The sequence below is a fragment of the Morone saxatilis genome, unplaced genomic scaffold (assembly GCF_004916995.1).
Source record: "Morone saxatilis isolate NCDOM2014 unplaced genomic scaffold, NCSU_SB_2.0 Contig3, whole genome shotgun sequence".
Taxonomy (NCBI): Eukaryota; Metazoa; Chordata; class Actinopteri; family Moronidae; genus Morone; species Morone saxatilis.
Window position 1 is genome coordinate 6960424 of NW_023339873.1, and position 15413 is coordinate 6975836.

Consider the following 15413-nt stretch of genomic DNA (forward strand, 5'->3'; position numbering starts at 1 on the left):
GTGTGTGTGTGTGTGTGTCGTTTTGCATGTATCTCGTGGTGTCACACACCCCCAGCAGCTGAGCCCTGACAGTGCTCCACACCCTCTGCGAGTAACTGGGATCACTTGCACATTCCCAGAATGACCACCGTCTGACCGATCTGGACAGCTGCCCTGCCCGTCTGCCTCCCATAGCACAGATCTCTGGCATTTCTGGCTAAGCTGGTAGGCTGTGACCCACCTGTGGGACGGCTGCTTGGGGTTTTAAAATAGCGGTGTTTCTGTGGTGGACAACAAAAGGGGAGTTGAGGGTCACACCATGCTCATATCTGTAAAGCTGTAGACACCAGAGAGGTCAGCCACAAGGAGGCAAAACACGAATTCAGCTCTGTGGAGAAGGCCCTTCTGGGTAGCACGGGGGATTGAAATATTTTGCTAGTAGTGCGAATATGATAAATGAGATACAGATATCAAAACACTACTTTCGTTTCACACCTTCACTTAAATATAAACATGTTTTCTACAAATCCTTTATTAAATTAGCAAAAGAAGCTAATGTGTGAGATGTGAACAAATGTTTGATTTGAAGTTACAATCACACAAAAGGTGATATTCTACATTTTTCTCTTTGTTAACAGATCAATATGAATTGATCCCACCAACCAGTGTTACCTCCATTGTTGTTCTAAAATGATTAAAAACACATCAATGAGCCACGCCATTGCAGTGGGTGACATGTTCCTTCATTAACATGAATATGAGCACTGTAGTTTATTTTGAGTCAATCCCAGATACACTGTCCTGCTGCCGTAAATACTTTATAGAGCAGCAACTGTGTATTAATTTGCTGCTGAAAATAGTTCCCAATGAAAACACAATTTACTTAAAGTTTCCTAAAAACTACAGTGTGCAGCTGTTTTAGGAAATTATTGAGCCTTTTTAAGAATGAAACTATATATTTAAGAGCTGTTTTTAAAGATTTGCTTCTTCAGTAGGAACCATTTGGTCTAGCAATTGGAGCCAACTGGCTAACAGACATTGTTGGTTTTGGTATTTTCATGTGATTAGTTTTCAGTCCTGGTTGATTCTGTGTTTCATTGGTTATAACTGCTAGTATGTCCCAGAGCAGTGGTTCTAAACTGGTCTCACGTTGGGACCCACATTTTCCCATGGTCATTAAGTTGCGACCTACTTTTATAGAATTCAAACCAAGCAGATGTATTTTTCAGATAGGCTAGTAAACACATGCCCAATGTTAATCATGACCTTTTTTTATGGTAAAATATACACACATTCTCCCCCCTGAATTCAGGGAGGGTGCCGTTACATCTGAATGCCTTACATACTTCAACACACCTCGACACATAAACACACACACTGCCAAGATTGGCATTACACACACACACACACACGGAGCAGTCGTACAGCTAGTAAACACACATGTAAATAAAATATACCCATATTTACATCCCTACAATCAGAGCACTTGTACCAACATCACAACTGCATGCTGCTGATTCTTATAAATTCGTAATAATAAGTTAAGCCTACAAAACTGTTTTCATTCAAATATTTGTGGAAGCTTTTATGTCAAAATAAAAGTCAGACATCAGATAGCTGAATATTTAAAACAGATTTTTTTGGACTACACACTCCAACCCCAATTTAGAACAAGCCTGTGACCCACTAGTTGAGAAAGCATGTCCCAGAGTGTACTGACCTCTGTGGGCAGCAAAAATATTTTAAGTGGCCACTCAAACAAGCTAAAGAACTAAACTTGTGATAAGTTGTCTTGCGCATCGTGTTCATGTGCATGAACTGTTGGCTGTGAGTCCTTTCTGACTTGGTATTTCATCTAGTAATGATGAAAAGTTTTATACAGAGCAGTGATGTTGATTGATCACTGGCTCATTCATCAGTTGGACTTGCACTCATTGTCTCACAGGTGTACACGGCAGCTTTTATAAATCCACCACCCTCCCACCACTTTGTCTGTATCTGCGAAGGTTTAAATATTGTTTACCTAATTAGAATTTAATGTTCTTGTGTTTGTTTGTTAAGGAATCATCATTCGCTATAAATGGTTAGCGCCTTGATGTAAGTGCGCCTGGCTGAATGATAACACACTAAATGGCTATTACTGAAATAAATGATCATTAATAGTATCAACAATGGGTTTTTATATAATGGAAATGGACTACAAGTACTCAATGATACGCACACATTTAGGTTTGTACCAAAGAAGTGCTGTTGTTTGATATCCAGCCCTACATCTGGGTGGCCAAAATGTTTAAAGTTGTGTCCAGACCGTTTATCGGGCAGCGCTCTCACTACTTTTCTTGCTGTCTCTTTCTGTCTCTTTAAGTGATCAAGGCTTCTGTGTGGGTGTGGGTGATATTGTGTTAGAGTGCTGCTGCACTGATGTTTCTGTAATGCAATCAGTGTTTCCTGTCAGAGAAAGGGAGAGAGAGAGAGTGGTACAAAGAGGGAGGAAAGTGAAGAGAGAGGCAGGAGTTGAGAGACGCTCTGAATGACACCCACTGCTGATTTACAGCTTGTGAACTCAGAAAAATGCACCCAGCATGCCTTCAAACCACATACAAAACATACTGAATATCCAGCCATTTACACTGCTCCTTACATAAACCTTAAAAATAGGACACAGTTCCTTTGACATAGACAGTTTTATGTTGGATTATTGGCACAGGAAACCACAACTGTGCCTGCCATACTCTTCACATTCAGTGATGTCACGACTGACTGTGTGGGTGTGCTGGGTAGAGGGAGGGAGTCGTGTGATCTCGTGGACGTATTGAAACATATTGTATGCATGGATGGGGCTTGAGAATTCTTCACTCTGAGCTGAACCGAAGGCTGCCTGAGCACTTGTGCAGACTGAGAGTGGAGGCATAGCATCATCACGGCAGCAGTGAGGAGAGAGTGAGAAAGAAAGAAGAAGAAGAAGAAGGAGGAGGGAGGGAGGGAGCAGGAGTGAGCACAAGAGGGATCTGGAAAAGAGGACAGAGAGCCAAGAGACAGAGAAGAGGAGAGACGTGGAGTGCCAAGCTCCTCTGCCGGCTCCAGGCTGTGTGTTGTTGTTGTTGTCGTTTGGGGGTCAGGATGAGCAGCCCGTGCCTGCTGCGCGCTGCCCCTGTAAGCCAACCCCGACTCAGAGAGGTCAAGATCAGCCTGAAGGCCAGCAGCAGGGAGACCACATCCATCCGGAGCGGCAGCGGAGGCACCAAGGAGGCTGCCAGCCGCCCCTATGCCCTGGCAGAGAAAGAGGCCCCTGTCCGGGTCAGCATGAGCAGCAGTCGGAGCAGGAGCACCCCGGCAGTCCACCGGGCCCAGAGACCCGAAAGCAGGAAGACAGCGAGGGGAAGCAGCAGCAGCAGCAGCGGGAAGCAGCATGAGCCTGAACACCACCCGGAGAGGAACGGAACTCTCCTGCATGTCCCGCTCGCCGTGGCGCCCGCGGGACTCTCCCCCTTCTCTTCGTCCTCTTCCTCGTCCTCCTCCTGCACCCCCAGACGTCAGCGACCCTCTCACCCTCACCCTCCCCCCGCCCTCCTCTCCTCCTCCTCTTCCTCCTCAGCTAAAAGTATGAAGCGGGCCCGCTGGCTGAGTTTCAGCACCTCCAACATCTGCTTCAACTCCATCCTGGATGGACGCTTCAGGCAGCTGCAAGGTACAGGGTCCTGATGGAAGGGCTGTGTGTTTGTGCACCTGTGTGTGTTTGAGGGAGAGTTCGTCCATCCTCTCCTGCCTCACAGATGAGAGCGATAACACTTTTACAATCATGCCCCCTCTCCTACCCAACTTGTTTTAGGCCAGGATGGGATCGCAGGGAGGTTGGGCTGTGATGTGAGCAAGTGTGAGGTTAGTTTGTCAGCCTTTTGTGGGAACTGGAAAATGGCAAAAAAAAAGAAAGCCTAAGCTTACGTAGCAGTGGCCCTTTTTATTAAATGTATAGGGTAGTAATTTATTTATTTTCAGGAAGCTGTGGCTCTGCCCCAATTGTTCACTGACTTGGCTTTGAATAATTCATAGGCAAACTCCTAAAAAGGTTGAGATGCGTTTCCCTCCAAAGCCATTCATTGCTAGCTAGTGTTATGCACTCCATTTGCTGTGCTCCTTTTCTTTAAAATAACAAACAAATTCATCATTTTAGCTTGTCACCTATTCTCCATATGGCCCTTACCAATTACAAACTGTTCCAAAGAACAAAGTATTTGTGTGTTTTGATCCTAACCCCCTTTTTTTCCTGAATGATTGCGTTGGCGGTGTTAAAAAATAATCATTTTCTCTGATGGTTTAACGTTTCACTGCCTGTGTTATTAAGGTTTTAAGAGAGAGGTTTGCCGTCACTGTGGATTTTGTTAGCTTGCACTATGCTATCCAACTCCCTGATGACAGGAGTGCATTAGTGAGAGGAAGAAAATGGAGGAGACGATGCAGGAACAGAGAGGGGAAACATGCTTTTTTTTCTGCCTCTGCTAGATTTCAAGTATTGACGAATTCTGAAGACTGCGGAGGCAACTGATACGTGAAGTGGCAAAGTTTTGAAGAGAGATTGTTCAGAGCCAAGTGTATTGATTCAACCAATTGCATGTCGTGAAATTTTATTAACTTTTTATTTACCCGTTATTAGGGAGAACTGGTCAAGACTGCAGTAGAATCGAGTTGGACAGAACAACAATAACAGAAAAACATAAGTAATAAATAGAGAGAGAGAGGACAGTTTGTGTTTTGTGTTTTGATTTCTACCATTCATCCATTTTCTTATATCTTTCTTAGAATTTGACAAACTCATTGGTGTTGAGTATTTCTGCTGCTGTTTGTATCAACTTGTCTAGTTGTTTTTGTGACACCTTGACCTTTAACCTTTTAGTTTTACTCAGATCTGTCTGCAAACCTTCCCGGCGATCCGTCCTTCTCCCATTTGCTGTCAAAATTTTGCTGTAAATACATGTTCTTTAAGCCTTTGTTTTTTGCAGTTTGTGTGTACATTACCCACAACTCAACTCGACCGGCAACAGTTTTGGCCTGAGATTCTGGTGTGTTACGCTAATAGCGGCTAATGTAGCCTTGAGCTGCTAGCATAGATGAGGAGCAGACTTCAGAGTTCACACTTCTTTCTAACTGCAGATTTTTGTCATTTTTTAAACCCAAACCCAACTGACGCTGACTAAGGCAATTTATCAGATTTCACGCAGCTTCCTTTGGAGCCACAAAAAACTTTTTTCCACATTTGCAGTAGTGCTCTGTGAGACCTTTCAGACTTTCATGGACTTCCCTTTAATCCTTATGTGTCAAAATACTGGACAAAATCCTGACAGTCTCTACTGCGTATTAATCTCATGTTTAGCAGTTGCAGAATGTGACTCCATTTAGCAAAAGCTCGGACGATTCATCTTAGACTGAAAACATGTCTTGAGGAAGCACGTAAACAAACCCAACAGAGGAGGTGTTTCATCTAAACTCCCCGACAGCCCCGTTTATAAAGACATGGTATCATGGCTGCAGGACAGGTAGCACTGGCAGTGCCATGACTCAGGCATGTAGCGGCATGCTGTCGGACCACTGGGTCACATCCAGTAAGAGCTGACTGTGGGAAAATAAGGATCAGGCTTTATACAGGGAAAATCCATCAGCATGAATAACTCATGGGGCTTTCACTGGAGTCAAAGAGTGGATGAAAGATTACAGAGTAAAAGCATGTGAAACAGAGGAATGTTTAGTAAGGCTTATACTGATATGTAGGAAGAAATAAGCCGGGTGGTTGGAAAAGCAACACAGCAGGTGTGGTCGGTGGAAAAGTGAGAAAAGATGGATACTGTATATGACTGCTGCACATATTTAATTCATGTACAAAGACACTATGACAATGACTTCTGTTGCAGCACCACTAAACATTAAACATACAGTAAAGTTGGAGTCAGCCCATCGTTTTAACTGTTACACCTACTCTACTATTTATGAAGTGTACCTGAAAGCAAAGCCTCCCTTTAAGCTGCAGTTCTGCCGTTGTTAAAGTGGAAGACATACGGTAAGTCAATAAAAGAAATTGTAGCTTTCAGATATATTAATTTAAATCTAAATTCCTGAATGAAAAACCCTACTTGTACAAAACCTTTAAGCTAAAGTATGTAACTTTTGACAAAGGCGATAAACGCACTCTTGCTCAATTTAATAAACTTTGGAGTTTTGCTGCTATAGAACTTACTTGGTCTGATATGACTGGTAGCTTATGGTGGCTAATGTTGGCTAAAGTTAGATAGATATAACAATGTAACTGACAGTCTGTTTGTTGACTAATGATTCTTCTCTTTCGTGTTACTGTTCCACCGCATTTAAACACGCTAGAGAAAAGAATTTGAATAGTTTACCACAAAATACAACAATCATTAAACACAGTGTAGTTCATCAGGAGACAGGTGTGCCAATTCCAGCTTGTGGTCCCATTCGATTTGTTGCTATATTTTGATATCTTTAAAGAAACTGACTCAAGATAATTCATTGTGTCATTTTTCTGTATTTGCTGCTTGTGGCCACTTTTCAGCAAAAGTTACATAGTCCATACTTTAAGGGGTGATACAATCTTATTATTATTACATTCTATGCATTATAAGTTTATATTTTAATAGCAATATAAATCATCATACAGAACATTTTCAGGAAATTCAGCTGAGAAACTGTTTATATCCAATATAATTATGGGAATCAACTCAATATCGATATATGAAGACATAATGTTGGGATTGCTGATTTGAGAAACACTTTTAAGGTGATTTCTAACTTTTCTAACTCCCTTCTAACTCTTGAATAAGCTCTGACATTTTACTACTTACAGTACCTGTAATGTAGTTTTAAAGACCTGCAATCTAACATGCTGTATAACTTCATAATAACAGTAACAAGAGAGATGATATTGAAACTTATATCACTAATCATTCTGATGTCATATCAATTTGCTGCTCAGCAATACAGAACCTCTACCTTTTGTGGTTGAACAGAACTTAGTTTTTAGATGATAGCTGAGGGCGCGTTCAGCAGCGGGCGCACAGATGAACGTTGTCATATTGAGCTTGTTGAACTACTCATCTGGAGACGGCTCTGCGGGATGCACGCAAGCAACAATCCTCCCACTCCTCATCCCTCTCGGTTTGTCCCATGCTTCCTAAATGGCCAGAAGCATCAATGTGCACTCTGTCTCCTCTCAAGGTCTCCCGATGTGAGATGATACGGGAGAGCCATGTGCACACTTCGGGGATGAACTTTAATTGTCCTCTTACTGCCTCCACTGTAAAATCCTCCGGAGGCAGCAGCTTTCTGAAATAGTTCAGAAAGCATTTGTCACAGGTTTTATTGCACAGAGGGCCGTCTTGTTGATGCTTTTTGTCTCTGTTTTTCACTCTGCTGACAGATTGTGATGTGATAAACCAGAACTGACACTCCTATTGGAGCTTTGAGTTATTTGCATGTCTTAATCGCCATTACTTTTTTATGTCTGCGTCGATGTAGTGGAGCAGTGCGTGCTGTTGTTCTGCTGAGGGAAGCAGAATGAAGCATGATTTATTTACTGTACTGTGCTGCACCATGTGTTTTACATACAATAACCTCTGATTTCTTCTCTTTGATGATGCTAAGAAGGGAGCTGGAGTTTTTTCCATGCTTACTGGGTCATTTTTAGCAGTAGGGGAGATACTGTAGGTAATGTATCTTGTTCTATTTTCCTAGTTGGGTCTCTGTAGATTAAACCTGAATGCCTGAATCTCAGTCAGTCTCTGCATTACTTTCTGGCTTGCCTTTCATCGCCTGCCCTCTTTTACTCTTCCTCCTCTTCCCTGGTTTACCTTTGCTCCAGTCTCTCTGTCTCCTCCTGTATCTCACTCTGTTTCATTGTCTCCTTTTTAACCTTTAGTCCGATATCTTTAACTTCTCCTCTCTACCACCATTTCCTTTTCTTTTCCTCCCTCCTCTTCTTCCGTTCCTGCTTTTTAGCTGTTCCTTGCTTGTTCTCCACAGCCTCAGGGTCTGAATCATTTATTACACAAGTCATGCATCAAGGATGCAGTCCTTTGCACTCTGTAGTTTGGTACTCTTATTTGGGTTCAGGAATAAACAGGGCGAATGCAGCAGGCAGACTGAGGGGAAAATGTCTCATCACCAGTGGCTGACCTGATAAACTTTAAGGAGCTGTGTGTGTGTGTGTGTGTGTGTGTGTACAGTATGTGTGAGTGTGTGTATCTGTTGGGAGTTGTGGGTGCAAGTTAACTGTAGTCAATTTGCATTGTACGTCTCTCATCCATGCTCCGGATTATTCTAAAATACCTCAGCTGGACTAAAGGCTGCAATCAAAAACAGCTATATTTATTGTTGATAAATGAACAGATATTAGATATATAATAATTTTCATGATTAGATCAATTGTTTGGTCTACAGAATGTCAGTTAATAGTAAAAAATGCCCCTGTTTCCAGAGCCCATAGTGATATCGTTAGATGTCCCAATTTTTCTGATCAATAGCCCAAACAGTCCAAGAAGACCATTTTTTGGGGGTGAGTAAAATAAAAAATATTCACATTAAAGAAGCTGGAGACAGTGAATTTTTGTCATTTTTACATAAAAATAGTTAAAATGAAATGAAATAATAGATCACTGAGTGGGACAGTTTTGTGTAGTGATTTAAGGCTAAGATTAACAGTGAAACAGATTGGATTACATTGGACATTAATTGAATCATTTTAGATGTAGCCTATTACATTATGCATATATTACAATGTTCATCATTTATAAGTCTTGTTAATATTGTGACATTGAGTTCAACAATAGTACCAAGACCTTGAATCATCCATAAATTAAACATATTGGCTAATAAATATGGCGATGAGAATTTTCCAGCCTTACATAAATATTATAAAAGATCTTACTTGCATACAAGCTGCAGTCTCAGTCCCAGCTAACACTTTGCTGTTCATATTTTCCGCTCTGAGCAGTGGTGTAGTGGAGGGTATACACAGATATTCATAGTATACCCACTTATTTTTCAGTCAGCATTTGGTGTACCCACTTCTAAATCCCCTCTGATGCACACAGTAGTTCTACAAGCTAAAAGTTTTTCCTACGATGGCACATACATGACATAGTTGTCCGATTTTCATGAGAGGATGGAAGTAGTCTCACCCTATAGTCTGTGGGCCAGTACTAATTCTTCTGTGGCTAATGTTAATTTCATAATGATCTTTACTCCCTGGAGTCAAGTAGTACAAATACTACTGACCCATTTTTGGGTGAAATGTGCAAGAGTAGTCTTACACATTACTGTTTATAACACAGGGTGTTTATCCTTTGCTGGACAGGTTGCTTTAAAGAAGATTGGGGCATAAATTAAGTATACCCACTGCTCCAGCCACCACTAAACCATTGCCTCTGAGATGTTGTTGTCTCTAGATCTCATTTTTTAAGCTACATCATTAAATCGACTGGGTTGTTATCAGTTTATAGCAGATATATAGTTATTGGTGAGTATGGAGGGTGATAAGTAACAAGAAATTGCAGAAGAGAAATACCAAAAGTATGTTTTAGATAATTTAGAAACTGTGCAGCTGCAACAAAGTTCACCAAAAATGTTGAGGGGGGATACTGTAGGATATGTATCTTGTTCTATTTTCCTAGTTGGGTCTCTGAAGATTAAACCTGATTGCCTGAATCTCAGTCAGTCTCTGCATTACTTTCTGTCTTGCCTTTCACTGCCTGCCCTCTTTTACTCTTCCTCCTCTTCCCTGGTTTACCTTTGCTCCAGTCTCTTTGTCTCCTCCTGTATCACACTCACAAAAAAAGCACTGACAAGTTGATTTAATTGTAAAATGTCCTGCTCTGCACACATAAATTCTTATTCTACTCTGTATGCTTTTACTTAACTGAGCGAGTTTAAATCATACAGGTAGATTTGGATCATTTTAGATGCTTACTAAATGCAGATACAACCCACAGTCACAAGCGCACACCCACTCACATCGCCCCCGTTCCCATTCCAATTAAGTGTACAAACAAAATAAACAGTGTATAGAACATTGGGTCATGCTGACATATGGTCCCATCAGAAATTGGTTTTATTTTTGCCACTGAGTGGGAGGCACATCTGCCGTGCGTTGAGATATGATTTTAAAGTGTGAGCGCGTGAGCCCAGCAAGATGTGTCAGCATGTGGGCAGCGCTCATCCTCCCAAAAACCTCTCCAAGTCTGACGCTCGTACTCTCTCCACCCCTCTCCTTCCTGCAGTCGAGGAATATCAGCATAAATACCGCACACCTACACCTAACTATGCAAAGACCTCGTTTGTGTTTACCTAAGTTTTAATGCATGTGATGTTATTATGTGGCACCACTTCTCTATCTACTCTGCAAGGAGGATGAGGAGATGTAGATAATTACAGTCAAGCTTTTCCTTGGGGAGTATTCTTTTGTGACGGTGTGAATCAAATTTGCAAAAAAGTTCTGAAGTCATATCAGTAATCATGTCAAGCATGTCAGTTGTTTAATAGCCAAAGCATGTGTGACCAATCTTGACTCCCCCAACTCTGATAAGTGAGCAAAAAGTGCCAGTTTACAAGAAATGTTGGCATTTTAACTAAGTAATGGTACCACTAGAGTAGTTTTATTGATGAACATATATTGCTCTAATTCCCACAAAAGAAATGCATTGTACACATATATAGTAAGAATAATGTTTCCAAATCTTGTAAAATGGCCTCTTTTTATTGTTTCCCATTTTGACACAACAATGTGTCACAGTGAGTCTTTTTCAGCAGCGCAGCACTGTGATGAAGTTTGACCATTTAATTGACTAATTGAGATTTAGTTACGGACACGGATGCATTATTAAAGAGTCTCAGTTTGAAGTGTTAACATTTCTTGAGCATCCCTACTGAGCTATAAGATGTTGCTCTCCTAATATTGAGTATCTGCATATCAAATCCAGTTTAAGACTTGTTTTTTGTTTATTATAATGCCTACACTGCATACTGAGGCTACAGTAGCTTTTCATTAAATTACAGTAAACTTGGTAAAGCAGTTTAAATCAGAACAGAAGAAAAGCTCTTGTGTTTCCTTTGATGGTTTTCCTTTAATATTCTGTATAGTGTGTGCTGCATTATTTTGTAAAACATCTGCAGATGAGTGTCGGTGCAGATCTGCTGTATCAGGAAGCTTTAAGACAGCAGTCAGACAGACTCTCATCATCTCCAGCGTGAACTAAATACAGCAGCTCCTGAGAGTTCTGGTTATGTAGGAGGGGTAGGGGCCGTTTTACATGACTATGCCCAGGGGTCCATTGCTTCTGAATTGGTCCATGGTTAATGGAAAATCATCTTTCTTGAAGTTAGAAATACTATTATTGGGTGAGTTAGATTAAACCAGTGGAACCAAAGAATCATTTTTGAGTGCATGGTTGCCGCAGACAAAACTGACTGAGCTAATAACGATAACTGGGTATGTCCAAGCAGTATTTTCTCAGTAATTAACGAGAGTGCACAGCTTTATTCAACACTGAGGATTAATTTAACCAGTAAGATTTCCTCAACTCACATCAGGGTCCTCCATATATCCGAAGTGCCCTTGAGCAAGACCGCTAATCCCTGCCAGATCCAGTTGTGCTGTTCTGTAGTTATTTCATTACTCCGGGAGCTCATGTTCTTTCTGAACTTTGTGCTCCCATCAGATGAGCGTGAGGCGGTTCAGAAGAAGACCTTCACTAAGTGGGTCAACTCAATCCTGTCCCGGGTCGGCTGTCGCATCTCTGACCTCTACCTGGACCTGCGGGACGGACGCATGCTCATTAAACTGCTGGAGGTGCTGTCCGGAGAACGACTGGTATGACGCTCCCTTGTCAAACCTCACAGTTTTATATTTTAATCTCCTTTTTTATATTGTGTGTCATCCCTGTGGCCACTCTTACCTTTATAATGCTTCCATCTATTCTCATTCTCTTCATTATAGCCAAAACCCACTAAGGGCCGAATGCGTATCCACTGTTTGGAGAATGTGGACAAGGCCTTGCAGTTCCTCAAAGAGCAGAGGGTCCACCTGGAGAACATGGGTTCCCATGACATCGTCGACGGCAACCATCGCCTCATCCTTGGCCTCATCTGGACCATCATCCTTCGCTTCCAGGTAAACTAAGACCTTGGCTACACCGAAAGCTGTTATTTACCTTTATTTACTTCACTTTGCTGATTTGAATAACTCCCTTTGTCTTTCGCTATCAGTTATACCGAGTAAAAGCAGAAGTACAGCTTCTTCTCTGTATCTTAGTTCACCAATGAAATATTAAATATATTGCAATATATTGTAGATCCAGTACAATGTGCAGTCCCAGTGTCAGTGTACAACAGACTTTTTTTGTGTCCAGGTTGGTAAAAGAGGTTTAAAATTTCAATTTGGAATTCAACCATTTAAATCATTCATAGTGTCACAACCCCACATACACTAATAACCCATTTGTAGAGGACATTTTCTTGCCAACAGAGTTTTCCCAAGCATGTTTTTAGCTTTAAAAAAAGAACCAAAAACATTATTTATTAACAATTCCTTTAGATTTTCTTACATCTAAAAATATCACCATTGCAGTTCTGGTCTGAAAACCTCGTGATATTGATGGTTTTTAACACGTGTATCACAATCTTCAAATAATATGATGAGCTGGTCACATGTGCAGCCCGACCACAGTTTAAATATGACTAAGTGTAACGACTATAATGCATGTTCTAATGATAAGGCCACCATAGACTATTATAAAATAATATAGATAAATAGATAAAATCAGAGTACATTATAACTAATTTTAGTCTCATTTAGGTGTGTATGCATGTAGCACAGAAACAGTCTCAACTGTCAGCCTTTGGGATGTTTTCGACTTTATTTTTCCTGGAATGTGATGCCTTCAGGTTCCAGCCATTATTATCTGCTGTTAGAAGCACATCCAGAACATCAGAACATGTCTGTTTGGCTCTTTTATCTTCTTGGAGGGGGCATATATTTATTTTTAATCTGACAGCAACACTGTTATTTTTAGACATGGTAGTTCAAACAATATGGCCTCCTGCATAATTCAGACAAACAGGAAAGAAAGGAGTTGACTTGGTCCTGTCTGTATCTTTTTAGTCTGCATAAACCAAGGAGAACCAAAGCTGGCTAAATATAGCCCTCTCTCAGGGCCTGTCTCTCAGATCACATCACTGCTCTAATTACTGGCCCACTGTGTGGGAAAATAAGAACTTCAATAATTACCATCCCTCCTTCTATCAACTGGACCCCAGCTTTAGATTTGTGAGAATCCAGTCGGCTAATAATTGATGATATATCACTTGAGATTAGTTTTGTTTCACGCAAATAAAACCTCCTAGTATTTCTGTAAGCTATAATAAATAATGTATTTCATAGGGGTATTTGTGCCACACTGCCAAAATGTTCCCCACTGCTACATTACATCCTGTTAGTGACATGTTGGTATCAGTTAGGTTTCTGTTCTCTGTTGTGAATTGTTCTTGTTTGATAGCAAACCTCATAGTCATTAGTTAAGTTTCATTATTTACCATCCAGCTGTACTTGTTGTTCCTCATCAGATCCAGGACATTATTGTGGAAACGGGCCAGGCGGACCAGAAGGAGACGCGCTCAGCCAAGGACGCTCTTCTTCTGTGGTGTCAGATGAAAACTGCAGGGTAAGTGGGATGCGTGACCTTTAGCATCACCAAGCTGTTGGAAATATCCTTTGGGAATTAGTATAAAAAACCCCACTCCTGTGCACAGCTGTAAATCTTTCAGTGGATAAAAATACTTTTTTGTGTCTTTTCAAAAATCCTTTTAAAAACAGCTTTTAATATTTTATTTATATACTGCTCTTCTCTTCTGTGCTTATGTTGTTTTAGTTTTCTAGGTTCTTGTTTACATATTTCATTCATTATGTAAAGCATCTTTGAGTATCTATAAATAAAATTGCTATTTTTATTACTCCTGATTTTAAGGTTAAAAATTAGTTTTATATTTGTGGAACTTCTTGCAGAGAGTTGATGAGAAGATGAGAAGATCTATACCTGTCACATGTCTGCTAAATATGAGGTTACCATTACAGTAGAAGACAGTTCGCTTAGTTTAGCATGAATGAGTGGAAACAGCTAGCCTGGCTCTGTACAAAGGTAACAAAATCCACCTACCACCTCTAAAGCTCATTAATTAACATGTTATATCTCATTTAATAATTCAATAATTGTGTAAAACCAATGTTTTGTGTGCTGGTAGGATGATTTTGGTACTTTGGACACAGCCCGGCTGGCTGTTTCCCCGTTTCCACTCTTTATGCTGACCTAACTGGCTGCTGGCCGTAGCCTCAAATTTATTGTATAGACATGAAAGTGGTATTGATCTTCTCATCTAACTCACTGCAAGAAAGCCAATAAGCAGTTCTCAAAATGTCAAAGTAGTCCCTTAATTAGAGAGATTTAGATGTGCTGGTAGGTGACTTTTTGTTACCTTTGGACAGAGCCAGGCTTGCTGTTTCCCTCTGTGTCCACTCTATAAGCTAACATAAGCTAATGGGCTGCTGGCTGTAGCAGCATATATACCATACAGACATGAGAGTGGTATCAATTTAATCATCTCACTCTCGGAAAGAAAATTAATAAGCAAATTTTCCAAAATGTTGAACAAGGTTAAAGGTCTTCGTTTGATGTGTTGGGCTTTGTTATCATCCAGTTGGATTCTGTCATATTACAGAATCTGAGCCTCTAAATTTCCCACCTCTCAAGATTCTTAAATACATTTTGTGAGGAAATCACAAAATGATACTCTTCTGGGAAAACACTTCCTCTGCTCAGGCCTGAAGCTACAGAAATATGTGTTTCATAATTACACTTGTTGAGAAGCAGAACAGATCCCAGACACTGATTTAAAACAGCAGCTCCTGAGCTATGTCCCCTATGTTCAGTCAATGACATCCCCTGGCTGTTGTTTTGCAGGTATCCCAATGTCAACATCACAAACTTCACCACCAGCTGGAAAGACGGCATGGCCTTCAACGCTCTCATACACAAACACCGGTAAGGAGAGATGAATGGCCAAATCCACTCTCACCAGCTCTGAAATGTAAACACACATAAAACCCTGTCTGCTTAGTGTCTTGCCTCCTCATTCTCCTTCATCTCTTTCACTGTCTCATTGTAATTTTTTTTTCCTCTTTTGCTCTCTTCATCCTTCTCTTTCAGGCCAGATCTGCTGGAGTATAACAATCTGAAGAAGTCCAACCCGACCCACAACCTCCAGAACGCCTTCAACGTAGCGGAGCAAAAGCTTGGCGTGACCAAGCTGTTAGACCCAGAAGGCGAGTGCCTGATGGAGGCTGTGCCTTCATGTAGAACTAAATGTTTATGAGCTTTAAA

At 40.9% G+C, this 15413-nt stretch overlaps 1 protein-coding gene across 2 annotated transcripts in view; it reads left to right on the top strand.

Annotated features, from left to right (window-relative positions):
* sptb (spectrin, beta, erythrocytic) overlaps positions 1-15413 on the top strand; it is a 45062-nt gene that overhangs the window by 6087 nt on the left and 23562 nt on the right. For both annotated transcript variants that reach the window (XM_035674752.1, XM_035674753.1), the window contains 5 exons: positions 11700-11851; positions 11978-12151; positions 13603-13700; positions 14994-15074; positions 15240-15355. In XM_035674752.1, coding sequence (XP_035530645.1) covers positions 11700-11851; positions 11978-12151; positions 13603-13700; positions 14994-15074; positions 15240-15355 — 621 coding nt within the window. The remainder of the gene's footprint in view (positions 1-11699; positions 11852-11977; positions 12152-13602; positions 13701-14993; positions 15075-15239; positions 15356-15413) is intronic.